We start from the raw sequence: 27,598 nt of genomic DNA, 5'->3' as shown, positions 1-27,598 counted from the left end.
TTTCCCTCTTCTCTCCCCCCCCTACAGACGAACGAGAGGACGTCCAGAAGAAGACCTTCGCTAAGTGGATCAACAGCCAGCTTTCTAAGGTGGGTGGTCGTACGTAGCTCGTGGCGCCGTCGAGGCGCTCGATTCTTCGATTTTTAGTGGGATTTTATGTACCGGATGCGGCGAGTGTAATAGTAGAAGGCTAACATACTCTGAGCGATCGTTGTACGTTGTAAGCAACTCCCTAAAAGTAAAGAAGGAGAAAAAATCGCAATGCGAGGTAAGTAGCTAACCAACCATAGAGGTTCCGCAGGAAGAGAGTCTCAGATTGCCCCGACAGCTTTGAGGACAATTCTGACAAGGTTTACATTTCCTGTGGAGAATAATAGATACATGTGGTGGGTGATTAAGGTGATAATTACCCAGGTGTGCAGGTGTTATCGTACAACTTATATTCCTGCTGACTTGAAGGGTGCAGTTCTAATTAGTGACAGTGAAATAAGCATTGGTCAGGTTGGTTGGTTTGTAAACACAGGTTGCACTGTGGTGCAGTCTTCTTATAAACAATTTCTATTCTTAGCTGGTTATCTGTGCCAGCATTATTGATGGTCCCAAGCATTTTAAAAAAGGTCCGTATATGAAGAAAAAAAAACAACCTATAGACAATGATGAGCCTTGAATTTTTAATTTATTACAAATGGCTTGGGATGTTTTCATTTAAAAATGTTAGCTGATTTTCCTAATGTTGGACACAAAAGAAATCTGGCTGTGTTGGCTATATAAGTAGAAGTCAGGGAAAAAGAGCAGAAAACATTTTCAGAGATAGCCTGAGTTAGGATATGTATGTATTGCTAATCCTCAATGCTAAGTGCTAATACCTCTCTATGTGGGTGGGATCGAAAATATTTAGTTTCTAATTTAGGTTAACCAAAATAAGCAAGAAGATCTGAAATTGAAGTGAACCGTTCTTTCGATAACTAAGTTGCTCATTGTGTTAGACAAGGCAAATTGATAGATTCGAGGGAGCACAATTACTGAAGATTCGATTTCTGATGAATGGTGTGGGAAACAATACACCCAGGTGTCAAACCTGTTTTGTACATATGATCTTTATTGCATTTGTACCAGAGAATTAAGTGGTTCTTTATTTGGCATGTATCATTGTGGTGGAGGGGTAAACACGCTAGCATGGGTGGCCCGGAGGTAGCTTTGGTCTGAGGTAACGAAGTGACCAATCATAGAGGTCGGATTGTTTACCGAGATTTTAACTTAGCTTGTGGTTTGTGATGTTGATATGGAATCTGTCAACACCCTAGATTTGATATGATTACATCAACAGTTGCTGTGTGGAATATGTTATTGATAGACAGGGAGATGGACATATGAAGAAAATGTGCAGAAAAATGTATATTGTTCATCTGAAGTACAGCCAGTAGGTACCTATCTATATAATGAGGCTGTTGAAGTGCATTTTAACATGTTTTTATGTCCCTTCCGAAAGACGAGTGCAGCTCCAACCAGGATGCCCTTCCCTGGATTCAAACCATGGAAATCTTCATAAAGTATTCTGTGAAAATTTTGTGTCAACTTGGTTTCTCAGGTACATGTGTAATTGTTTTGGAGAGTTTGTACCAAATCTTCATCAAAATGAAATGTTTTGAATTTCCTTGCCGCAATGGCACACACTAGCTTAATAGCATATACCAGTGAGCATTCGGTTCACCCATGCACCTATGAAATGCAAAGGTTAGATAAACAAAGGGACATAATTCCTACGAAAGCACCTGTTTTAATCATAGCATTCCTGTAATAGCTCACTTTATTCTCCAATTGACTATATCATTCTAAAGTTGTATAGATTTGTTGCTGATAATGCACATACAGACACATTTAGGGCTCGAAATACTGGGTGTACAGGAAGGTGTACAGGTGCATCTAGATATTTGATTAGGTTTATATACCTAAAGTAAAGGTGTACTATTGTGAACTAGTATACAGCATATTCTTGACATGTAAGTGTAAGAAAAAATAGTGAAACCTTTATTGTCTTACTTGTTTGAAATTTGAAGTCCAAGCTGTAGAATTTGGGTTTAAATTTGCAATTTTCAAAGCTCAAAACTGACTTGGCAGATTTTTGTGACATGCTACTTTCAACTTCGTGCACCCAAAATGTTGTGCACCCAACTGTTTTCAGTTTTTTTCTGTGCACCTAGATTTTTAAAATTCCCCAGAAAAGGAATTTCGATCCCTGACGTTACAGCGATGTGGCCAGGTTACCCCATATGTAAACTATTTAGCCATCGATGTTGTTCCGAGAGCCCGTTGTAGGGGATTCTGATAATATTGACATCTCCTCTTGATGTGCACTTTTGGTCGCCGCACAATTGCCCGCGGTTCAAAAAGGTTACAAGATAACTAGTCTACACAGGTAACTGGTAACTTGTTACTACTCTACATCAAGAGATAAGCGAAGGAATGTCTGGCGGCAAACGTCGACCTGCTGTACTTAAAATTCCCGCTGCGGTAAATACCGTTGTCCAGTACCGGTGCCCTGGGAACAAAGATCTTATACGCTCAAATACCTGAAGAAGACTGGCTTTAAAATCACTGGCATTCCTCAAAGATAGTTTGTAGTTAGTACAGGCATGTACGCTATGAGTTTCATTGATGCAAGTCTTGTAAAAGAAACTTGAAAGGCGAGGAATTTGGAAGGCATAGACAAGATGCGACTAAGTTTAAACAGGAAGATGGTGGTAAGAATGCCAGTATTTAGTGTTGTGTCAACGTTGTGAAATATCGGAAAGGTATGCCGGCGTGTAAGACAGGGAGGAAGGTAAACTGTACACAGGTGGTAGGTACTTATGTCTGCCGATAAAAAAACAAGATGGTTAGGCGCCGTGTGTCAACTCAAGTTAGTGTCTATGGTCACGTAGTGGTACCAGACTCCACGAGTCAGTTTGGAAGGGAATTGATTGGAGTTTAAAGAAGGTCCTGGTAATTTTGTTGAAGTTGGTATGGTAACAGTTTCCATGGCAACATTGTATTTGGCACAAGGTAAGGAACTTGATCAAATGCATGTTCTTCGTCTTCCCAAGGAAATCGATTTTATAGACAGCCTCTGTCCTAATTGGTTATCACGAGACCCCACCTTTACTCCAGTTGCTGTTGTTGTGTCTATGTCTATAATAATCCACTTTGCGTTGGTGACTGAAACAATTGTAGTGAGCTTTGGTAACCTTTGCCGAGCTGAAATTCTAGGGTCTATGTCTAGACCTCTGAGGATTTAATCAGGAATTCAAGATTCCTTCTCACAGGGGGACTTTTTAATTGATAGTAACTCTAGCCATATATCTGCATCTAACTATTCAAACATAACCTTGAATGGAGTTGTTGTGTTCTGTGCCATTCTGAAGAATGAAAACATTGTCACTTGTGTTTCAAACTGATGAAAGGAAAGTGTCTTCCGAGAGATAGGCATCAAGGAGCCAGAAGTTTTGTGGGGAGGCATTGTTTGAATCAAGATATCATGTTAACCTAGTAGTGTATTTCTTCCTGAAGTCTGATCCAGATACCTCTGTTTGTTGTCTATTATTTCCCTCCTGATGATATGAAAGAGCCAGCCAAACACATACTGCAGAAATTCAGGTCTAAACTTGGACTAACTTTTGTCCTATGGCTTCTGTGCTAAACTTTCATTGAAGATGAACAAGCTAGCAAGGCATCCAAAGGGTGCTAACAGAAGGTATGTGTATTGTCTGATTTTCATCTTGCCATCAATGTAAATGCCAGATACAAATTCTGCCTCACTTTCCAGCTTTCATGGTAAGTAGCTAAGAGGTTGCAGCCCTAGTCATCTGTCTTTCTTACCCTCACAAGTAGACAGTGTGTTAAAGCCTTACATCCACACCAGCGGAAGTTCAGGAGTTCAGCGTATTGTGTAGGGCTGTGGGAGGGTGGACCAAGGCCAAGGGCAATCCTATTTCTATAACCTCCAACCACATGGGAAACAACTCTGACCAAGTGTGTCGACCACCCAGCGTTGCAGCCTTGTCCTTGAGATCCATTTAAAAGTGCCGCTCAGTTAGGGAAAGTTTCAGGCGTAACAAAATTGTCAAAGCATGTTTAACTTTGTGAGTAATATCGAAAAGTTTTTGTGAATAGTTTAATCAGGTTGGTTAATCGCTGGATAACAAAGTTCTTTATACAAAACCAGTTCGTAATCACCTGCCAATGTTTCGGTTCCTGTCATCTTCTTTAAGGCAATACTGAAGAAGGTGTGCTAGCCTCGAGGAAGGGGACAGATAGTTGCTGATGTACTGGTTGTGTGTTAAGAACTTTTTCATAAATCAAAAAGTATTGTGTAACGTGTGAATGAAGTAAATGTGATAGATTGAAACCTGTAATATAGAGGTAGTTCGTAAAAAAAAAAATCAGAAAACTTGATGTTGTTTGGTCTGCATTTAGATTGAACAAAGTACATGTGTGACATTATTATTCCTGCCTGCTTCACCTCAAGTTAATTCTAAAACTCGAACACATGTGCCCTTTTGACCTTTGCCTCTCTTATTCCATTTACTTTTGCCTGTACTGAAGGTTTTCGAACATTAGTGGAGACCAGGTAATGGGCTCCAATTGGGCAGGTGCCATTCTGTATAACTTTGAGCCCAAAAAGAACAGGGTGAATTTGGGGTGAATGGACTATATCCAGTCGGCCACAATAGCTTGGACTTGGACCTTTCTGTGGCCATTCGGCCTTGTTCGTGAAGATTCATTATGAAAGAGTGCAAGACCCTTGTAAATTTCTTGCTGGGTGCCTTTGGTGTTTGGCATTGGTTCCTTTCTGGGGCAAAGTTTTGCTGTAAATAAAGGTCAAAGAGAAAGTTTTACTGCAAAAGTCTGTCTCTACTTACGTTTTCCTGTTCTCTGAAAATTGAAAGTGTGCGGCTATTTGGCTGAAGTAGTAAAACTTGGAACTTTCTGGATATTACCTTCTGTTTTTGATTTTCAGTTAGGTAAACAGCTAATGTGGCTGAACTAGAAGTTAGAACCTTGCAATGAAGAAGGGAGTGCACAGATAAAATCTTACCATTTTCATTGTAAATGTATGTCAGTATGTTGAACAAATTGTAAATTTCATTGAGCAAAATGGGGTCCATTTTTTCTTGCTGTGTTTCAGACTAAAAAAAGACACAGACATGCATAGAAACTACTGTAACACATCAAAGCTGAAGAATTTGAATTCATACTCATTACTAGAGTTTCTAATAGTTTCTGAAATATGAACTCTTGTTTTGTAAACCAATGAGAAGTTCCCCTGCAGGAATGAGAACTACTGGTAACCCACCCACAACCGATCGCAGGGACCCCAGATTGTTGACAACTGCTTGAGTGAGTTTTCAATGGGAGACAGTGGCTGGACATGGAGTGATGTTTCTCTGTTTATCAATGTTTGAATGCACCTGGATTAAAATTTCCCAACAAAATGCGGGTAGTATGACTGCATATGGTTCCACCCTGCCACACCCATTGAGGTATATCCTTAGTGAGGACAGTATGGCTTTGGTGTGCCTGTCTTTGCTAAGCTAGTATATGCTTTGTATGAGTGAGCTCTGTTATCCTTAGTAGTGTGGAGAGCCTACTACAGCAGCTACATGATGTTGTCTACGTGCCAGCTTGTTACGAGGCATAGAAATACCTGTCACTTAAATCGCAGGGTATTTTCGTTCCCATAAAACCCAACGTATCGAATTTGGAGCCTCCGGATTGTTCTGTCGAACTTGACACTCTGGCGCTAGACACAGGTCAATGTCACTGTTTGTCAGTGTCACGTATCGTTTACCGATTAACATCATCGCACCTTTGTTCAATGAAATGCCAGTGTGTGTCCTCAAGTGAGCCTGTATATGTTGTTTGTCCACCGTTTTCCACATGGGCAAGAGTGACGTCCGAAAGAAAGGGTGATGCGTTTCTGTCACGTCTATTTATAGCGCTGAAGAATGCTCCGTGAAGATAAACATGGTGTCACAACAAGCACTATAAGGCTCAACGGTGTCATCTTTAATTTTGTTTAACCAGAAGGGTCGAATTCGAGGGGGGTTTCAGTTGGCTGTAGCTGCGCTCTCGGGCATTAGGCCAATTTCACCATTGTCCTGAAGGTTGGAAGAGTTCACCTGTTTGTTGAACCACAACAATGGATCAATTTTCTGCCACCTATGTTGCTCGTTTGGTGGGACAAAAGTGCCGTGGTGTTGCCAGGACGCGCCCAGAGTAGCACACCACGATTTTCAAGGGGGCCCGAATAAAATCAAGTGCCGTGGAAAATCCTACCCTTAACAGCACATGGAGATGGCTGAATAGCTCTTGACAGGTTGCCTACTTCCTTTTACTCTTGTTTGCACTGTGTGTTGATATCCTTGGAATGTGGTTGGCTGGTGGGTGGAACAAGAAAAATAGGTCTCACCATGTATTCAGATATAAGTGGGTCAACTTTGAATAATGGTTTACTTTCGCCATATTGAAAAATTGTTGTCAGTTTTAAAAAATGTAGTTTAGGTAAATTTTAGGTAAAAAAGAGGTCTCCGCAGTGATTGGTATGTCAAAGGTTAATGTCAAAGTTGAGCTTGTGTGTATCTCTACTACAAGTAACTATAACGAGGTTATGCCCACATCCAATGGTCTCACAGTTGCCAATTTGGTCCCAGACAGAAAGAACAATATTTTGGTGTGTGTGGGAGTGAACGGAGACAAAAGGTGCCTTTTTATGTTTGTGCAAAGGTGAACTCCGATAAAGGCTCTCAGTTATCAAGCAGGGGGATTGCTGTAGGTCAGGGGTCGAACACAAAATTGATATTGATGGGATAAAGATATCTACTCCAACGCAGTTTTCAAAAAGATTTTGCAGTCTGTTACGTTTCTAATGTTTAAACACGTCAAATGCTAAATGTCGTGTGTGAGGTTTCCAAAGTCTCTTGGAGCCAAAACTGATAATAGCACCTCGAACCGGAAACTCTGAATATAAAGGCATGTTTGCTCTCTTGTCACTCGGTCCTTTCGTCTATTTTAGTTGGGATTACGACTCCTTTCTCCGCGTGACAGATAGATTTTCACGTGGGCTGAAGAGGTAAGTGCCTTTTCTTGTGGAAAGCTTTGATTGGCTTTGACTCCATCTCTACCTCTTGGACTAATGGGCCGAAAGGAAGCCATTGAGACTGATTGCAGGAGATATAACTTCAGGAACAAATGTTCTTGATCTTGTTTTCTTACTCACAAGGGGGGAGGCAAACAATAGGTGGTAGTTGATAGAGTGCAGAGATTGAGGTATGACATAACGTAATTGATGAGTCTGGGTTTGTGAAAGGAATGGTTATATATGTAGGTAAGAGTAGATATGGTGTACTAGTATGTGATGTTGTGTCTGTTTCACATGTGTCTAGAGATAAGGTGCCTATGTTACCATTGTTTAGAGGTTGAGGTTTACCGAGTCAGGAAGTTTAGGTTGAAGAGCTCACAGAAAAGTTAGTCTCTATTGGCAGCACTTAGGGACAGGCCAAGAGCAATAGTGGAGAGGGTTGGGGAGCTTACTCACAGTCTCTATAGTTAGGATTGAGGGACAAACCAGTAAGGATTGGGGGGTGGTTTATGAAAGTAGGATAAATCAGCTACGGCTATGCAGGGAGGAGGATGGGAAAAGTGTTTGACACGAAAGCTAGCATAAAAGGAGACTTGCAAGAGATGAAAGTGCACAAATACCCTTAAGACTCGAAGCAACGTGTTACTTCCCCCCCCCCCCCATCTATTTTGAAATGGGTGAACCAGCGGCATTCCAAGTTGTTCTAGTTATTCCAAGAACAGACAAGTGTTTGACTTAAAGACAAGTATGTGAATTTTTCCTTTAAGTGTCAGCCTTTTAAAAAGTCTACCCAACCCCACCATGATCCACTTGCAACTGTAATTTGTCCCTCTAAGAACGTTGTTCCACGTTCCCACACAAAGTCTACTTCAAAAGGCCAGCGACGCTTGGGTTGGGTCCAAGTCTGGCCCATTGGGCTCACTTTGTTTAGATGTTTGAGGCATGCTTAGCCTCCGCCCTTGTGATCAGACAACACGGCTTTTATCCTTCATTTAAACTTGACACAGTTGTTTGCTTACATTTGACTTTGCAGTCAGGTAGAGAGAGAGCCTGTTAAATGTGTCCTGATTTTCCCACCATGGGTAATTATTGTAGTGTACATGGCATGCTTGAAGGTATGTCTTCAAGATATGTCAAATACACAACCCTATACTCTCTTAGATTAGTAGGAAGAGGGATTGGCTTACAGTGTAACTGTTAGTCTTAGGAAACACATTAGACTCCAGAGTTCTTGTCTGTGTGAGACCCCTGTGACCCTTTTAAGAAAAAAATGTGACAACTTGAAAACCTGACTGTCGCAAAAACATTCCGTTAAGTGCCAGAAACGTTGGCACAGTTGCCCTTGGCTGCACCTGGAACGATGACATCACATGTGACATCACACATCACCTGTTTGTGTGTCCCGATCGCTCCGTCGCTCTCTCTGCCAAAAGTCACGGTTAAACAGACGTCACAAAGCGGTGTTGACTAAACACCCTGATGCCCTTTCCCAGCCGGAGTGTCTTTGCTCCTCCCTGCCCCCTTGTGTACATGGCAATATGTACTCTTGACCTTCCCCTGTTTATACTGCATACACTGGGGTTTATACCAGCTTCAAGTTACCTCGCTATAGAGGTGGAATTATGGGGGGTAGAAACTTACCAAAGCCACACAACGACTGTTTACCTTTTCTTTGCTTCTCAGGTACTTTAAAGAAAGATGATCTTCAGTCAAAAATCGCAAACTAACAAGTATTACTACCATGGCTGATGCGTACTATGAGCAAGATCAAGGGGAGAGAGTTTCTAAGTCTAGAGATTCCTTGAGAGAGTATGATAAGGATTGGAAAACATTGCATATACAGTGGTCCAGTATATGTAAAAAATAGTTACTCTAGACTAGAGTGGTCTAGTATGTTTAGTGAAGCTGGCATCCAGTTCAACTCAGTGTCAACTGAGTTGCCCAGTTGAACTTGAACATATTTGAAACAGTGAGCATCTGTAGTCAGAAGATCAAGTGCAAATTCATGATAACTTATTGATAAATGCTTGCATTGTGTTGACTAGAATAGTGTTGTTGATTATGCATTGTGGCTGCTTACATGGTGATATAGCCAAGTATATTAATTGTCAGTCTGCTATTTTATTTGTATTTTGCTTGTAAAATTGATCCTAACATGTAATCACCATTTAGTCTTATGGCTGCCTGTGGCACCAGCATTTTATGTGTTTGAACTACACCTAAGTATTTAGTCCCCTAAACAGTATTTATTTTTTTAAAAAGAAAAGAAAATAAACACACACACGCGCACACACACACACACATACACAACAACAATGGTTAATTGCAGGTGATGTTTAAAACCTGCCATAAACTGATGATAAAGAAGGCTACATAATATGAGGGTTTTCATTACTCTAATCCCTGAGGCTTTGTTTGTCTTTGAAGTCTGCAAAGATGGATGTCCAGTGAAGTTTTGATGGGAGGTCAATAAGAAGTGCCTTCGATTCTGCCTTGTGTTTGTGAACATGTTGGTCCACACTCTGCCACTGACATAACTGTCATGGGGTCATGACCTTTGGAGTGGTGGAATTTTTCACAGTCATTGGATAGAGAGAGGACAACCAGTCAGTGCTCTGTGAGCTGGGCAGGTTTTTTCTTCCACACATAGTACAATGTACAATGTATTCCAAGGGAATACTGTAAATGCAGAAATGTTTGCGGTGATTTTGTGTTCACGGTTTTCGTGGGAAGCTCTTTGCCGCGAACTTAAACTGCTGCAAATTTTTGTTGGGCCTGTATTTTTGTAGCTCTCCTTTTGTTTCAAATGTGGACTTAAAACCACTGCGAACACTTCAGTCCTCCCTACTGCGAAATTAAAACTTTGCATATACAGTACTGTAGTTCGATAACGGAGTTGACTAGTGTTATATATATTGATAACGGAGTTGACTATATATTTGTGCTTATTCATTTGCTAACAATATGTGTTATGGAGCCCTACTTTTCTCAATAAGTGTGTTGGGTTCTTTACCGTTCAGGGGTTTGACGCCTGAAGTTCTCCCCATGGACAGATACCGAAGACTGTCCATTCCTCATTTTATCGTCCATCCATTTATAGTCCCTGCCACAAGACAATCTGTTTGTAACTCCCCTTTTCCTGCTTAGAGAGCCTGTTGGCCCCAATTTTCTATAGGTTATGGGTTAATTAGCAAGGAGAAGGTTAAGAAAAGCATGTACAGGAGAAATTTGATTAGGATGAAGTGACTGCTGGAAGAAAATCAGTTTTAGCAGAGGTCAGAGGGGTCTGTTATTTTTGGAACATCCCATCATACTTGTGGGGGTGTGTAGGTGGGGGTTTGTGTCCAATTTACATAGAGGGACAGAAGGTCAGGCTGATAGGGACAGGGTAGTGAAACTGGAGAGACATCAGGGTACAGGGTCACTAAGCCAAGCCTGCTTCTTTGTGAATTCCTGGTGTAGATACCTTTTGCAGAATACCTGGAGACTGGAAGAATCAAAACAAGGTTAAGGCTGTTGTAGTTGCACAAAGGTGAGGAGTTCAAGTCAGCTTATAGTGTAGGGTTTGATTGATTGCAGTATGATTGTCTTGGCCAGATTTTGAAATTAAGGTTGCTTGCTGTTTATCATGGTCAGCTGTAGTACTAGATGGACAAAAATAGTACATATATATTGTATATTCGTGTGTCATAATAACTTTAATACGTAAATCTCAAATAGCAGTTCTGTTCATGTTGGGGTATTTTACAGATGTTGTTGTGTACTACTTTGTGTAACAGAATCGTTGTAATGTTGCCTCGTTTTATTCCCTGGAAATGTCAGCAATGTGGGATTGAAAGCTGAAACCTGGCAGGATGTATTCCCAGTTTTCTGTGGGAGTGCACAAACAAACAGTGTCTATTTAGACAATTACCACTGTTGACCAACAGTACAGGGTGTGCACCCCACCCACATAAAAACAATATCACAGAATCGTCAGAATTCTTTCAGTGTCTTCCTGGAATTGTACAAGGGATAATTTCTACAAAGGCCTTGCATTGTTTTTTTTCCCACAAGTTTAGTATAAAACTATAAAGAAAGCCAGTTATGACATGTTAGTTTCATGATTTATTGTTCTGTTTTTGATATGCATTGAATCAGCACTATCTGACTTTTTCAGTTTTTGTCAGACGCACAATATTGTATGCCCTACATGTACCTAACATACCAAGACTGTCATGTGTCTATCAGAAATTTCATCAGAAATTGCCTTTTAGAATATCCTGGAAACACAAATTCCTTGCCAAAAAATTTCTGCTGTATCACTTCTGTCAAGACCAGAATTATGAAATGTACCTGGCTGTTTGAATAGGACTAGAAGGTCAAAGTTTTGTATCTTTTGCTGATAGCATGAATAGTGCTCTAATGCCCCCCTGTTGTTTTATAGAAGAGGTTTGGTGAAGTTATCTGATAGAGATTTGACACGTTGTAAGATATATCTCTCTGTGGGTCCAAAGTTTGGTAAGAAAATGTCAAAATTCCAGAGCTCTATGTCAACAAAGGTCAGTTCTGATGGAAAGCAGCTTTCCTCAGACCTCAAATGTGCAAGTTTGATAAAAACCATGTGGTCTCTGTAAGCATTGCTTGCCAGGTATAATTTCTACATCCATTATATTTTATAATAGCTAAAAGACTCGGTTTAAATAGTAATATCATACAGTTCAGGAATATCACAGATTTTCCTTCAAATCTTCTCAAGTGGGGTTTGAGAAATTTTTCGAGCCATGAAAATGAAAGCATGATTTTAGAACGTTACTTGCACTTGTAAGAGAAATGTTTCCTCTAGGAAGCAATCGAAATCAGGACCACTAAAGGAAATGATCAATTTGTTATTGGCCACAGTGATTGAGTGAAACTAGGCATTTCCATTTTCGCAGATTGGGACCACGCTGTCCCTCGTCCTGACCTATTGACACAATCAAATCTTGCACTAAGAACAGACATTTTGCACACATGTCCTTGCTGTAGCAATATATGGGGCCAAGCCTTGTCTGTGCATTGATTTACCAGTGGGACAAGCCATCTGAGTACACAGTTAGAATCAATATGTGTGGGCAAAACAAATAAATCGGTAATCCCTGTACCACTTGGAGTTTAGACTGGGTCCATTTAAACTGGGACTGGGGCTGGTCCAGATAGGTTGTCTAGGAAACAAGTTCTTGAAAGAATCCAGGTCCAATCCTGATGCTGCTTTGACCTATTTCTGGAGCCAGGCCAGAAAAACCATTCTAATGGTTGTCTGGGGAGGGTTTCTGGAAAAGTTAGGTGAGGTAACTAGTAACCAGAGTCTTGATACCGGCACCTGGCACGTCGTCTTTTTTGGTCAAATGCTGCAAATGATGATATTTTTTGTGCAGATGCTTTTCTTCTAGTCTGTATAACGCAAACTCCAGCTGTCTGGGTGTGTCTGTCTGAGGCGGTTACAGGGCGGAGAGCGGTCACAGGAGGCTTGATTGAATTCAGGCTACTTTTCTTCAAGCTGAAGTCTAGAATCCCTCTGCAACTGGTTTCCAAGAATTTACGTCAATCAAAAGCAGTTTTTCCTTTCCTGACTTAGCCGATTGCAATGAAATACTTTGCTAAAGGTATGAATCCTGAATCCATTCGTTCTGCCAAACTTACTTCAGATGTTGGTTCTAGGAGAAGGTGAGAAGTAGAAAAAGATTCTCCATTAATTCAAAAGACATATTGAATGCCCCGATATCATGCGTAGAACACTGAGACTGAGCTGGTTCCCACATCTGCTTGGAGATTAGGTAAACAATATTTAGCTTGTGTAATGAGAAATGACAGGTTGTTACAGTCCTCTTTAGCGACTGTCATGGAAACCACCTCCAGCAATCACGTACAACACGTCCGCAGGAAGCAGTTGACTCTTCCTTGCCTGTGTAATGTTAGAGGTACTTAGAAATGTTTGACAACAGCATTAACATGACCCTTTTCTGAGTTAGCTAGTTTATTAGGTAGATTTTCTACCTTCATTGGTCACGTATAACACATCTCAGGGCTTGGAATAACACCTGCTGTTGTTGTGCAGGTGTTTAAGATGTCTACATGTACCTGCACCTAATTTGTATTGGTCCATGCACTAGGTATTTGTTTCTTCACAAACTCGCCATAAACAACTGCAATCTAAATCCTGATGTAAAACAGACTTAAAGAATTTAACTTTTAAGTTTTCTGGAACATTATTTATGATAGTCTTAAAGTTAAAGAGGAACAAAATTAGCAGTTCGGGAAAGGTTTATGTGGTACAGTTAATTTGAAATTTTAGCTGGACTGATGCAGGTGTCCAAAAAGAGTATTTTGAGGCCTGCATCATTTCCATTAATACTTCAGTGCATGTGTTTGTTATACTTTTTAATGTTTGACAGATGCAAGATGACCTTTTGGGTACATTAAGATTTTCATATTTGATAAGTATTCGATCCTCTCTGTGTTGTTTACTTGCAGATAAGTATGTCTAGACAAGTGAGGACCTTTGTGTTTGTTGTAAGATAAGCGAATCTTTTTCCTTATTTGTCCAGAGTTTTTATCAAGACTATCTACTTGACCTGAAAATATTCATATGCTGAGTGCCGAGGTATTTTTGAAGTTTTTTTACTCGTTTTGAAGCTTTTTGCCCGAAATGCCTAGAAGAGATCTTAGAAAGTATAATAATATAATAATCGTTGAAAATTGTACATTGTCATTACGACCATTTTTTATTCAAACAGTTAAACCCCTGGCTGCTTGCAAGAAGAGTACTACAGTACACAGTAGTCCCTATTAGTAGGCATTACAGTACAAGAAACGTGTTATCAATGCATCTAGAAGTAGAAAGAATGTCTTCCTCAATCCATTTTCTTAGTAGCACCGCTAAAGTTTCAACACAGCAGTGGTGCTTAAGTGTTTTGTGTGAACTGTACATTGCTTAGGTTTGCATTTATGTTTCTGTTAATTGCCAATCTCAGACAAGTGTATCAGATACAGGGAGTTAATCAATAAAGATATGGTTCAGTTTGTCTCCCCTCAGGAATGGTAAACCATAAAGTGTCCCTGCCTTGATTGATTTTTTTTGTTGAGTACACATGCCGGCAACAGGTACAATGTAACAGGGCAGTTCAGTCGATAAAACTACCTCTCTGATTGCACAGTCTGCTATCTGTGTTTCCTGTACTGTTCTAAAGACACATGTAGGCAAAGTATTGATTATACAGTGTAACTGTAAAACGAGTCAATACAGGGTGATATAACTTTAAGGCATGACTGTGGAATTCGAAGGAGGAGATATGTTTGTGGGCTATGAACACTAGTACTTATACAGTAAGTAATATTTTGTAAGTTGTAAAATGGTAGCATTAAAGTTTTACTTTGTCATGAATGTGAGTTATGTATGATATAACTTTTGCTTTTAGTATTCTAAGTCTCTAAAACTGTTACAAGTTAAAAATCAGGACAACAGTTTTACGGGTACTTTTTATTGCTTTATCAATTTTGCCATGGTCTGGGAGCATTGATTATATGATTAAGATATTGATATTAAGCCTAACACAGCCATTGTAGTAGAAATCACTTTTACAACAATGACATACTTGAGAATTTCAACTAAATTTAGCAAGGACAATTCTGCCTTGATCACGATTTCTAAGTATTTCAGTAAAAATTTACGACATGGCCCTGTGATTTACTGTAAGTTGCGAAGACGTGCTTTAGCGAAAGCAGGAGATTTTATTGTGACAGCCCTGACGGGCCGTGTGTGAGGACAGTTGCACAACGCCGAGAAACATTATTCAAATTTGCCCTTGGCGCCCTCATACGCCTACAGACATATTTACATTTACCAAGTGTTAATACTTGACATTTTTAGACCTAGCAGTGTTGCCCCCTCAGTACTGTGTAATTCTGAGTTTGTGACGTCACGATAGTTAATAGCTTTTGGAAAGTGATGTATGAGCCTGACTGTTAGTGTTTGTCGTGGTTAAGTGCCGTGTTTGCGCACATTTGTTGATGTATTTGAAGACCAATTACGCCTGAGATGACACACTTTTAAAACACCGAGAGGGATTAGAAGTTCATACATACTAAGCTGTCTGTTTGGCATATTTAGCATTTTACAGGTCCTTCAGATATTTCCATTGAATATTCTATTGTCCCGGTTTCTTGAATGTTGTTTCACCAAACTATACTGCCCATCCTCTTTAATGGTTAAGTTCTTGAATTCCTTCTAAGGTGTTCAAATTTAGATTTTATTAGAAGCATGCTTTTATCGTATGAAATATGGCATGGATAGTCTGTTGGTCCTAAGATTTACATTACGTGCAAACAGTGGGTTACAGAGAAGTGCTGCATGTTTGAGTAGGCTGGGGTATTGTTTGGTTGGCCTGAAAACGTGTGAAGGTTTGACCAATATTGTCTGTCTCGTTCAAGGGGCAAAAATAAAGCCGAAACATCTGAACCTTTCGCAAGGCTGTTTGCCCGTCTTTGTAACATACATGCGTACTTCACTTAATGCTTTTAAGGGCTCAAGAAAAAGTCAATTCCATTGTGCCATTTGATGGAAGGATATATATTAAGTAGAATTCTACTTAAGTCAAGAACAATAAGCCTTGGCCTTTATTCGTAGGTAAAACTTGCCCTCCAGTCCTTCTCGGCGTAAGGGAAGAAAAGCCGAAACATCTGAACCTTGCGCAAGACTATTTACCTGTCTTTGTAATACACACACATGCTTCACTTAGTGCTTTTAAAAGATCAATAAAAAGTGCCATTGTGCCATTTGATAGAATGAAACATACTAAGCATATAAGTAGAATTCTGTTTTACTTTAAGTCAAGAAAAGCATAAAGCCTTGGCCTTTATTCGTAACCAACAGTTGACCTACAGTCCTTGGAACACGGCATAAAGAGACTTATATAGAAGTTGTCCTCAGGCCAGGATGTATTTTGAGGACACCTTATCTAAGGCAGGATGAAATGCATCCAGTACTAGACACTGTGGCACCTTTTGGCCCATAGTTCAACAACCAGAATTGATATGAGATAGTTATCTAGATTAAACCTGTGTTGACATTTCAAGAGTAATTAGTTTAATCTCCAGTCTTGCCTGAATCATTAAAGGAAGTGATTTAAGGTGAGGAATCTTCAAGTGAACGATGGTTATGAGTCTCATAATCTTTGAATCTCATAACAGTTATCGATCATTTGAAAAAATTGACTTGTCATCCCTTATTGGTAAATGTCCATAGCCAATAAACTCTATATTTGTTCACTGTCCGGTAGCCCCCCCCCCCTTTCCAACAGACGTTGATCGCTGATTGACCGATAAGCAACCAAATTTTGATTTGTGTGGCCCTTGCTTTTGATATTATGATTAGAATATGATTCACAATGGAAAAGTATGATTAAAAGCAATCTGTCAAGTGTTGGGGGTGTTATATTGGTGTAAAATATGATTAATATCTATATATTTATAATTTTCCTACACGGCAGAAGGATACTTTTCTATTAATTTTGAGTAAGGTGGGTGTTTGCCCTTGGGGCATTAGATTTAGAATTGCTAACTTTAATGAGTTGCTTTGTTTTAATTGTCAGAACTGATGTTTATTGATTGTGTAATTGTGATTACTACGGTTCATTAGGGCCTGTATTTACCCTAGGCACAATGGAATGGATAGTGAGACATTGGCCTAAATAATAGATCAACTGTGAAACTGAAAAAAAGGCCATAACCCTTTCTATCTCCTTGTTATGAAAACAAAGATTTCCTCTTGGTGACAGAATTTGATTAATGTTGGAAACATCAGAACTACATAATATCGTTTAATATTTTTAGTAAAGCCTAGCGATACTTCAAATTAGATTTTTCTAGTGAACAGTTATATGGTGGGATTAGCATAAAAGTGAGTAGTACTAAAGTTAATGAAGTGTACAGTTTAAACGACTGGAAAAGGAGAATGAAACTCAATTTGATGTTGAATCCCAGAGGATAATCTCTACTGTATATGTTTGGAAATGGAACAATAACTTTCATGTTCAAAGTATAAATGTAGAAATCTACTGTATTTCTGGTGCACCCTGACAATGTGAAAGTAATTCTACATTCTACAATAAGTACATTTTATGATGATGAAGTACACTGTGTAGAATACTGCAAATCCCTTCAAAGCAATATTGCAGTTGGTAATTTTAGCGGTTTGTGGAAAAGTGAGTAGTTCATTGCATTTAATCTTAACGGTGGGAACAAACATCACTGTCGCAATTGTTAGTGATAGTGATTTGCGACGATGAAATTTTAGTGATTAAGTAGTAACCGTTACAGTTGCTAGAATTAAGTTACAGTTAACAAATCAAGAATTACAGTAAAAATTGTATGTACTAATTCATAGTCCTGCAAGACTTACAAATGCTAACCAGTGTGCTAATAATGAATTAAAGATTTTTATTGTTCATGTTGTAGAAGCAATTATCTAAGCTGATTTTTATTGTTTTTGCTACAGGTTGAAGGCCAACAGGTTCGAGAGCTGTTTGAAGATCTGAAGGATGGCACCAAGCTTCTCAGCCTGTTGGAGATCCTCTGTGGAACAAAATTGGTCAGTAGCTTGAAACTTCATCTGTGTTGAAAGAAATCATTCTGAAGAAGGTTTAAATTGTTATTGCCAATACGCAATAAAAGATAGGACTTATAAAATACAGTAAAATACATGTACAGTAAAACTTGTAAAATACAGTCTTTGTGAAGGAATGGACAATCTATAGCTTCCGTAACATCATCATCGGTGGATTGTCTGTCCCTCACGAAGACTGGGTGGAGTTGGTAGAGTCTGAAAGTTGGTTAAGTCCCATCTCGATTGGCTTAGTCCCTTCTTTATTGTGTGTTGGAAACCGCAGTGTAAACCTGCTTCAGAACTTTGGTCAGTGTCTGTGTTATATTCTATAAAGTTTGCTGCAGGGGTGTCAACAAACTTATGTGAAGGTAAAAGGGCGTATGTTTGGAAATTCGAAATGTTCTAATCAACAAGTCTCCCCTGTTTCTTGCCAGAAATTTCAGTCCTTTTTTGCTCTGTTTTTGTTTCTCTGAGCTACATTGGATAACACTTTCTTCCGTTTGTTGAATTGCGAAACAGGACATCTTCTTTTTCCCTTCGTCTCAAATCAGATGCTTTCCCCACTGCATCTTTTACACCTCCCTCCCTCGTGCTCTTTGGACCTTTCCAATGATAAATCTACAACTGATATGTGTGAAAAATTGCCTCATCATATCAGTAAGCTAAACAACGCTTTATCACGACTTCATGAAATGCCCGTTTGAACCGTATCCCTGAAAGAATTGGGGCAGCTTTGGCTCAGCAATTAAGCCTCAGGAAAGTATTCACATCCATCTGGCTCTCCTAGCACCTGGAATGTGGGACAATTAGTACTGCGAACAACCCCAATGTGAATCTGGAATTCCTTAATTGCTGAGGTAGGGTTTGAGTTTGTCTCGCAAAGGATTTTAAGACGATATTGTGTCAGTCAGTCTTGAAATGTCAGTATGTAAGGTTACCTGGTGTGTCAGACTCAGAGGGACCGATTTGCATGATGCTTGGACTCCTCAATAATCAAAACAGTTTTATTGTTTCATACTTGAAAATGGTAACAATTGTCAAAAGCAGCTAAATGCCAATAACAATATTTACACAGATTGTGGTCTTCAATATGAGCTTTTTCATTTGGCAATGTCTGGACTATTACAAACTTCTTAATCAGTATGGAAGAGCTGAGCTTCATTTCCTTTCTTTGTTATTAATGTCCAGTTTAATGTTTACCTCCATTGGCACACACAAAGAAAGATTTCACCAATTGTGCCGACCTCTTTGGCCTAGTGCAATCCTCGTTCCAGCAAGGCACAAGCAGTATTGAGTACTATTGACTTATTTATATGTCTCTTCCAATAACCTAATTTAGATGAGCTAAAGATTTTGCCATTACTGAAGTCTAACTGTTGTCTGTGTCACCTTGAGGTCATATATTACATGTAGATCTGTGATCTACAACATTGATTTATACCTCAATTGTAAGAGATGATATTGTCCAACAAACTTGATGAAGTGGTGAAGAATTAATTTTTGATCCTAAAAATCTCTACAAGCAGAAGTAAATTTTCTTATTCAGCAGTATGGAGAACGGCTACTGTTAATTTTCTTGAGGTGCTCGAAGATTTACTCCCAGGCAAAGTCTCAAGAAACATTGCAGACCCGCAAAGTGCCGACACCGAGACGTGATATACTGTAATGTTATTAGGTAGAGGATTCCTTTATTGCTCCCTGTCCTTATGTAGATTATGAGGAAATCACTCAGCGCAATCAGTCAAAGTGGTCCCCCTGGGTAGATGTTATTGCAGCCGGTAGATATCACTGCTTCCTTTTACTGTGTGTGGTTGAGGGCTGTTTGTGACAATCCATAAGGATTATATGGAGACCGAGTAGTTTCGGCCGTCCCAATTTCACTTCCTTCACCCATTTGATATGCCGAATCAGCGTGTCTCTGTCTGTTTGCGCTGGCGATGCAGAGTGGAAATGAATAAGGCATAGGTAAGGACTTACCACGGAAGCAGTTCTTTTGCCTACCTTCTGATGGTAGGAAAAGATTTGTTCGTTTCTTGTGGTGAAACAGTCAAAAACTGCCCAAGAAGACCACTCAGGAGACCGATAAAATCTGGTCTATGTGGACAGGTGGTTACTACAGGATTCTTAATGCTTGGGAAAGATATTTAAGGGACCAACAAAAAGTGGTCACGTTGGCCAGGTAGTCCTTATGTAGAGGTGGTCACTTGTACAGGTTTGACTGTATCTATGCTTACTTTAGTAAGGTATGTGATTACGAAGAATTGTATGTCCAATCTGTAACGTTTGACCCGACTGTGTGAAATTAATGCAATGCCATTTCATTTTCTTCCTCCAGGCTCGCGAGAAGGGTCGTATGAGAGTACATTACCTGAATAACGTCAATCGAGCACTGCAAGTACTAGACAAGCATAACGTGAGTACACCTATTTCATTCTTCTGACTTGAACTATCTGAAAAGTACACAAACTACTACTGATTTTATATCGAGATGTCTTGAATATGTCTTGAAGATCATGGACTTATGGTGATCTTGACACTGAATCTTGTATTTGCCAAAGTCATGTCTCCAGACACGATAGTACAATGTACGTCAATAAAGATTACAATCCAAAAAAAAAGTTGTAGGAAGATTATGTAAGCTGAATGGCAATGCTTCTAATGATCACAGCCTTCACAGGTAGGGAAAGGTTTCTGCTAAATATAGTAACACCATTTCTGCAAATGGGCTGGGTCTAGTAACATTGATTGATTAATTAAACAAGAGTCCTAGATATCCAAATATCAGCCTTTTTTCCCCAGTGTCATACGTGTTGGTCAGCCATGTCCATTTTCAGATTAATTTGCTGGTAGATGTTATCCTCAAAATTCAGTTTGTTTGGCCCGGGATATCTTCACTAGTCTATAAAAGTGCAAGCTTGAGTGCCTGTGGAAATGGGTCAGTGGATGGAAAAGGTGTGATTAAAATCACCAGGTCCCACACTCTGCTAAATGATCAATAGTCCAGAGGAAAAGCCATATGTCTCCCACCTGCCTATTGACTGAGTTATAAAAACCTGTAAATTGGAATTTCATACACAACACCAGACACATAATACCTCATGTAAGGGGAACACATATAGCTCAGGTAAAGCATGTCAAATCACTCTTGTAAGCTGTTTTATAGTTCATAAACCAATGTTTTGCCAAAATGACTGGTACCCGCAGAGAAGTCTATCAAAGGGTTTGTGTACTCCAGCAAGAATATTGAACTGGAAAGGGGACCATAAATGTTCCCTGCATCATATCCCCACACAAGTTACTACGCTGTATATTCAGACCATCAGAGGAAAAATTGCTGAAGTTAGAATCATTGAAGTTGTAAAAGTTTGCAGCACACAGTATTTTTTAGTTTGCGGCAGAAACAATCATTGTAACACAATAGAAAACAGTAAATACGTCTATGGTACGATGAGTTCACAGTGAGAGGTCATTGTCAAAGCCACAAACTTAACGACATTGTTAAATAAGAATACAGTATCTAAGACCAGTTTGTCATGATTGTATTGACAAGGTCTCGTGAAGATTTCTTTTTGGTGGGAATGACAAAGGGTTCGGTTCCTATGGCGAGACAAGATCTAATTTCTGATCCAATTTCCGTTGCCATTTACAATTTGCAGTTGAAGGCTGAGGTTTAGCAGCAGTGCTTAGTCTTGGTCTCGTGCCAGTGGATATCAGCGGGGTTGTTCGATCCCTCTGACATGTAGAGACCAGTTGGTCCTCCTATTGATCGATTTACCATTCGTCTGGATCATCGCAACCCACCGTTCAGGCCTCTTATAGACAATGGCTTGCGAAAGTAATCGCTGCAGCCATTTAGGTTCAAGTACAGATATGTTAGTTTGTGTCTGATGAATCGAGAACCTTATCCCAGGATTTAGGGCAAATGTTGCAATTGCTTTGGAACCGGAGACATCGGAAGAGGATGTAATAACTGTACTTGTAATAACTGTACTTCAATTTCTTTTTCGTTACTTTGTTTCTGCCAAAGAAAATGCATTGCAGGTTTGTTCAATCCAACAGGCGGAAAAAGATAAGGCTAGGTTTTTTTTGGTAAAGTCAAACTTCCTTTCCAGCTTAGTTATTTAAAATCTCTGTGAGGCTTCAATATTTCTGCAGACAAATTTTCTTTTTTACCATACAAAGTAATCCTCTGCCTAAATTAAAAGAATTTTTATACTCATAAATCTCACTCAAAACGAAAGCATTATTTTGCGGTCCCAATTCTTTTCACACAGGTCATTAACATTGTACCTGTCTCCGCAATTTCTACTTTTATAGTTGGAGATATCAAAGGTACAACACAGATGTCAAACTTCATATCCTTAAGCTTTCATCAGGCTTTACCAGGACTTGGCTTTTCTCCAGATTTTCCATTTCCCCAATTGGTCCCTGAGGATTTATAGAAGTGGCTAGTGACACAGGGAAGAAGCCTGGTCCTCTTGCCAATGTCCACCTAAGCACTTCCTCCTGTGCAGTGTCAGTCTGGTCTATACATCTTCCCTTAGGCACTAACACATGGACAGTAAGGTTCCCTTTTAATTAAACCTGAATAAAGAATGAAATAAGGTGGCCATGAGGGTATGGGAAAAGTTAGGAGAAGAAGAAAAATTACTTCCAGACCCAAAATGTTTTCCAACAGCAAAAAAAACGAGCAAGTTTTTTTGACTGATGGATCAGAATCCTGATGGAATTCAGGAAGGGGTATCTTGTGTCATGTTGTGGTTTAAGATATGCTTACACCTGTGGAAATGAAGCCAATGTACTGTTTGTACTAATCTATATCTACTATAATCTAGCGTGTAATGTGTGTTTCCCAAAACTGTTTGCAACAAGAAACTGAAAATGTGAAAATAAATCACTACATGCCATAACAAATATTCTGCATCAGTATTACTAAAGTGAGGTATTACTTGACACACCATATGTTACTTGTCCAACCATAAAGGAATGAACAGTAAATTGAGACCTGAGCCTCCAACAGCCTCCAATCGGATTGGAATACTTAAATTCTGTCGGGGATCTGATGTAGTATCAGCAGCTATCATCAGGAAATCTGTGGCCTTTTGAAGTATGAAGACATTAGCGGACTATGATGGGAAAGGACTTGTAATGACAAGGTCAAGAATAGGGTATGACATGTATAAGCACACGAGAGAGATTGATGTGTCAAGATATAGTTTGTTATTACGCGTGGTACTTAACTTTGAACTGCCTGTCTTTTCTGTGGAGCTTGTGACTTAAAAGGAAGCAGTATGGCAGTATTTCATGGGTTGTGTCTGTGTGTGTGACAATGTTTGTTCTTCGTTGTAGCTTCTCTGTATCTATTTACTTTCTGCTTACTTGCATTGTTTGTAAACAACCTGAATGTTGCTTTGTTTTCCTCTTGATAGTTTTTACAGGTTAAGTCAGTTGACTTTGTTGGCTTGGAGAATTCTTTTAGTTTGTTTGAATAAAAGTTATAAGCTATGTTTCTCTCTTTCATTACTGTACTTACAGGTTAAGTTAGTTAACATCAGTAGCAACGTTATCGTAGACGGGAACCCCAAGCTGACTTTGAGTTCAGTTTGGAGCAGTCTTGTGTAACTAACATTTGAAAACGAGCTCAATGTTTCTTTCTTTCTCTTTCTTTATTGTTTCCACAGGTTAAGTTATTTATAGCAACGATATCGTAGACAGGAACCCCAAGCTGACTCTGGGCTTGGTTTGGAGCATCATTCTCAAATGTTTCTTTCTTTCTTTATTGTTTCCACAGGTTAAGTTAGTTAATATCAGTAGCAACGATATCGTAGACGGGAACCCCAAGCTGACTCTGGGCTTGGTTTGGAGCATCATTCTCCACTGGCAGGTGAAGGATGTTATGAAAGACGTGATGGCTGACCTACAGCAAAGTAACCTGGAGAAGACTCTCCTTGCCTGGTGCAGGCAAACCACTCAGGGGTGAGTCATGACGCCTGTCAATACTGTAATTCTTGATTTGTTAACTTTAACTTAATTTTAGCTGATTTAAAGGTCACTAGTCCACAGCTAAAATTTCATCATTGCAAATATTTGATCACTTATATTTGAGACAGTGATGTTTGTTTCCACCGTTAAAATTAAGTGCCGTGACCTACTCCATTTTCCCCCAACCGCTATATTTTCCTGCCGCTATATTAAAGTGATTTGCAGCATGTGTTTTCACAATCAAATGCCAAAGATTCTTTTGAACACAAAGTAACAGACACAATGGTGTCTAACCCTATATTGTTTTTATCAAATGACAGAGAAAAATCATCACACAAAAAATTGGCCTGTCAAATCAGGCCAGGAGGCAAGCATGAGATGAAGAATGAAATCTAAGGCTGGGTGAAATTTTGCATTAATTCTTTGGCCTTCTTCAGGAATAAGGACCACTTACAAAAATGCAACTTTGAAGCAAATCTGTACAAAGAGATAAAGCTATTTTTGTTGTAGAATATACTTGTTATGTTGAAATAGAAGTGTGTGTAGTCTATTATTGTTGGTATGCCAAATAACATTTTCTGCCTTGTTTCTACAGGTATAGAAGTGTAGACATTGTTAACTTCACTAGTAGCTGGAGGGATGGATATGCCTTCAATGCACTCATCCATAAGTACAGGTAAGTAAAGTGTTTTTTTTAGTTCTCCAAGGCTTTGTCCAATGGCCTTGGCTTTTATTTTTAAGTGGCAAGAGTCTTGAATGATGAAAGAATTATCATGAACTGGTACATGTGTACATATGCATGACATGCTTAGCGAGCTAATTAAGTTGTAAGTTGGACTGATCGGTACACAGAAAACTGTTAGTACATAGATAGCAATTGTCACCAAACACAATTGAAATTGCAATACCATATTCTATGTTGTATGCAAATTGCAGATATTTAAACCAGGAAAGAAAAAGACAACCAAATGTTATGGTTACTACTGACTACCACTGGGTACTAGTATACATACAGTACATCAAATGTGATGCTTTGCCAACAATTCAGCAACTGAGTTGAGCAACTCCATTGAACAACTCTGTTGACTAAACCTTGCTTCCCCCTCTCCCTTCTCAGGCCAGACCTGTTTGATTATAATATCCTGTCCAAGATGGGCACAGAGAAGAGGCTGGACCACGCTTTCAGAGTGGCCAACGAGCACCTCAACATTGACAGACTCCTGGATCCTGAAGGTGAGACCACTGCATATCTTTTCCCTGCAACAGACCGATCCCGACTGTCTATCAAAATTAAAGGTTTGACCAATAAGAGAGCGGCTGCATGTCCTTCAAATGTTTGCATTTTTATGTTTTTATTTTGCATTTCTACGTTTTGACGGAGGTGGGTGGTGCTATGGGATCAGTCTATTTCCTGTGGTTGAATACTTAACTATCACAAGCAAATGCCTTATTTGAATATGACAATCTTGCTTGTAGACTGCATACAGAATCAGACTTTGAGCATCTTAAAGAATACACCACACTTGAACTAGAGTGGACAGTGGCTGAGACATGTTAAGAGCTTGCTGTTTTGTCGGTTTTAAATTTCTTGCTTGGGAAATGGTGGCTTAGCTCAAATCTTCTGGACACATCCATGCAGTATTTCAGCTATGCAGTCCCAAGAGGTTTTAGCAACAGAATGACATGGGCTGAAAGAAACAATGTTGCATGCTTCTGAAGATGTGTAACATCTTAGAAGTCCTTTTAGTAGTGTTGTGCAGGGATTACGTCATAAACTATGTAAATCCATGTCTGTTTACAAAAATATAGCATTATGTAAAGAACCCTTGGCCTAAATAATATTGGAATGAAGTGACTGTAACCCAGTACCTTCTGGGACAAGTTCAGGCAGATGGTATTTGTCTGATAACTCGGAGCAGCCAGGGTCAAGGCAAGAGAAATGATAACACCCCTCTAATGAGTTACAGACAGCCTTGAGCATAGCTTTGGAGGAGTTAGGCAGCATCTCGTGTGGAGGAATGATATACAAGGTGGAATGTGATGTTGGCAAAGGAAGGGTGCTCTTTCGGACAGGCTGCTAGATATATACTTGGAAGAGGTTTCTTCACCCTTTCCCTACTGACTCATACTGTAACCCATGCAATAAAAAGCATCTACCAACTGTAGTGAGAGGGTCAAAGTTGATTTTAGGGTGGTTTTCTTAGTATTCTCATCTTGGGTTTGATTGCACATGATTTGCTCTGCACTTTTTTCATGCATGCCTTCACCAAAAAGAGAAGGTTTCTCTCTGTTTGGTTGCTGCCAAGGATTGTGATATCCTGATTAAATCAGGCTTCTAGCAACCCTTACACTTGTCTAGGGTAGGAGGGCCAGTAGCCCCCTGACAGTGTTAAATTGTGTAGCACAGGCTAGGGATTCTACTACTAGCTTTTGGAGATGCTTGCAACAGGTCTCACCAAATACTGAAATATACCGGTATTACTTTTTTTCCCTGACAGATGTGAATGTGGAAATCCCAGACAAGAAGTCCATCATCATGTATGTGACGTTGTTCTTCCAAGTGTTGCCACACCAGAAGATAACACAGGAGGCCATGCAGGAGGCCTTGGAGGTGTCTGCGCCCGGCTATGCCGCCAAGCAGGTTGGCGCCTCACTTAACATCTTCAGTTTAATCTTAGATGTACTACTAAACCTTGAACTCCAAGTAACATGTTTTTTAAAGTTGTGGGTATAGAAGATATTGGTTGTTAATTGTGGTTATTGTGTGATACTTCCTTATACTGCTTTCAGTGCTTTTCCCCCAGATTTGTAGCCAAGTACATTAAAAGATTGTTCTTTGCCACTTGAAATAGATGGCATGTACGTCCAACTGTCTTTTAACAAAAGTTGAACGACTGATGAACATTGAATTTGACATTGACACAAACCACCCACTGTAGTGGTATTTTCAACTATGGCTTCAAAGCAAACTGCTTTTCCAAACGTTGAAACAGTCTCAAAGGTGTGAATTGCAACACTTGAAAGATGGTGTGTATCTCTGATCTGAATGGAAAGCACTGAAGGCAAGGGGCAGTCCTGAAGCTGTACTGTTATTCTTGCACAATTCCACAGAGGGCGCTAAAGACTGTGAGCAACAAGCAGGAGACAGAAGTCATGGTGGATGGTACCGTGACCAAAACCTCGACGGTCACCATCCAACGGAACGAAAGCCAGGTCGTGGTCAAACAGGAAGTAGTGACCACCAAGGTCAAACAACAGGAAGTGAAACAAGAAGTTCAAGTCAAACCTGAAGTACTGCAAGTCAAACAAGAAGTACAGCAAGTCAAGGTTATTCAGCAAAGGATTTCTGATCTCTCCGTGTGTTTTTATCCTCCCATCTTCCAGTCCCTATCCCGAGGCTTATGAAGGTCACAGCAAGTCCTTTCAAACTGAAAAAAATATTCTTGGATCACTCTTGATCATGGGTTTTATTTGACCTATTTGTTGGGGGATTGCCAAAAGCTGCTTCAAAGTTGTATGCCAGATTTAACATTCTTTGAGAATTAACACTCTTTGCATTAGAATCTATCAAAGCATATCTACAAAATCACCTTAAGTTCATGGCTTTCAAAAATGGGATGGCAAAGTCAGTTCTTCTACATTATTTTATCAAGAAAAGGTAGTCGTTGGTTTGGAACAATTTCAAGAAGATGGCCTACCCAGATGACCTTCACTTGCCCTTGAGTAGCGTCTCTCATGGCCACTTGTTTTTGCAGCCTTCACCCTTCATTCCAGTGGTGCGTTCTTGTGGTGTGGGGTGCCGACAAAGCCGTCCTGTCGCCTCGTCTCGCTCCTGTCACTGCTGCTGCTCTAGAGCGTAGAAACTGCCGCGTCATTTT

General features: G+C 39.7%; 1 protein-coding gene across 4 annotated transcripts in view; it reads left to right on the top strand.

Annotated features, from left to right (window-relative positions):
- Positions 1–27,598, top strand: part of LOC136436161 (dystrophin-like) — a 229,422-nt gene that overhangs the window by 22,798 nt on the left and 179,026 nt on the right. For all 4 annotated transcript variants that reach the window (XM_066429949.1, XM_066429963.1, XM_066429956.1 and 1 more), the window contains exons 2-9: positions 28–89; positions 17,631–17,723; positions 20,074–20,151; positions 23,530–23,714; positions 24,316–24,396; positions 24,838–24,953; positions 26,219–26,361; positions 26,832–27,047. In XM_066429949.1, the coding sequence (XP_066286046.1) occupies positions 28–89; positions 17,631–17,723; positions 20,074–20,151; positions 23,530–23,714; positions 24,316–24,396; positions 24,838–24,953; positions 26,219–26,361; positions 26,832–27,047 (974 nt within the window). The remainder of the gene's footprint in view (positions 1–27; positions 90–17,630; positions 17,724–20,073; positions 20,152–23,529; positions 23,715–24,315; positions 24,397–24,837; positions 24,954–26,218; positions 26,362–26,831; positions 27,048–27,598) is intronic.

Source organism: Branchiostoma lanceolatum, chromosome 1 (assembly GCF_035083965.1).
Source record: "Branchiostoma lanceolatum isolate klBraLanc5 chromosome 1, klBraLanc5.hap2, whole genome shotgun sequence".
Lineage (NCBI taxonomy): Eukaryota > Metazoa > Chordata > Leptocardii > Amphioxiformes > Branchiostomatidae > Branchiostoma > Branchiostoma lanceolatum.
The sequence above is the reverse complement of the archived record's forward strand: the minus strand, read 5'-3'. Positions and strand labels throughout refer to the sequence as shown.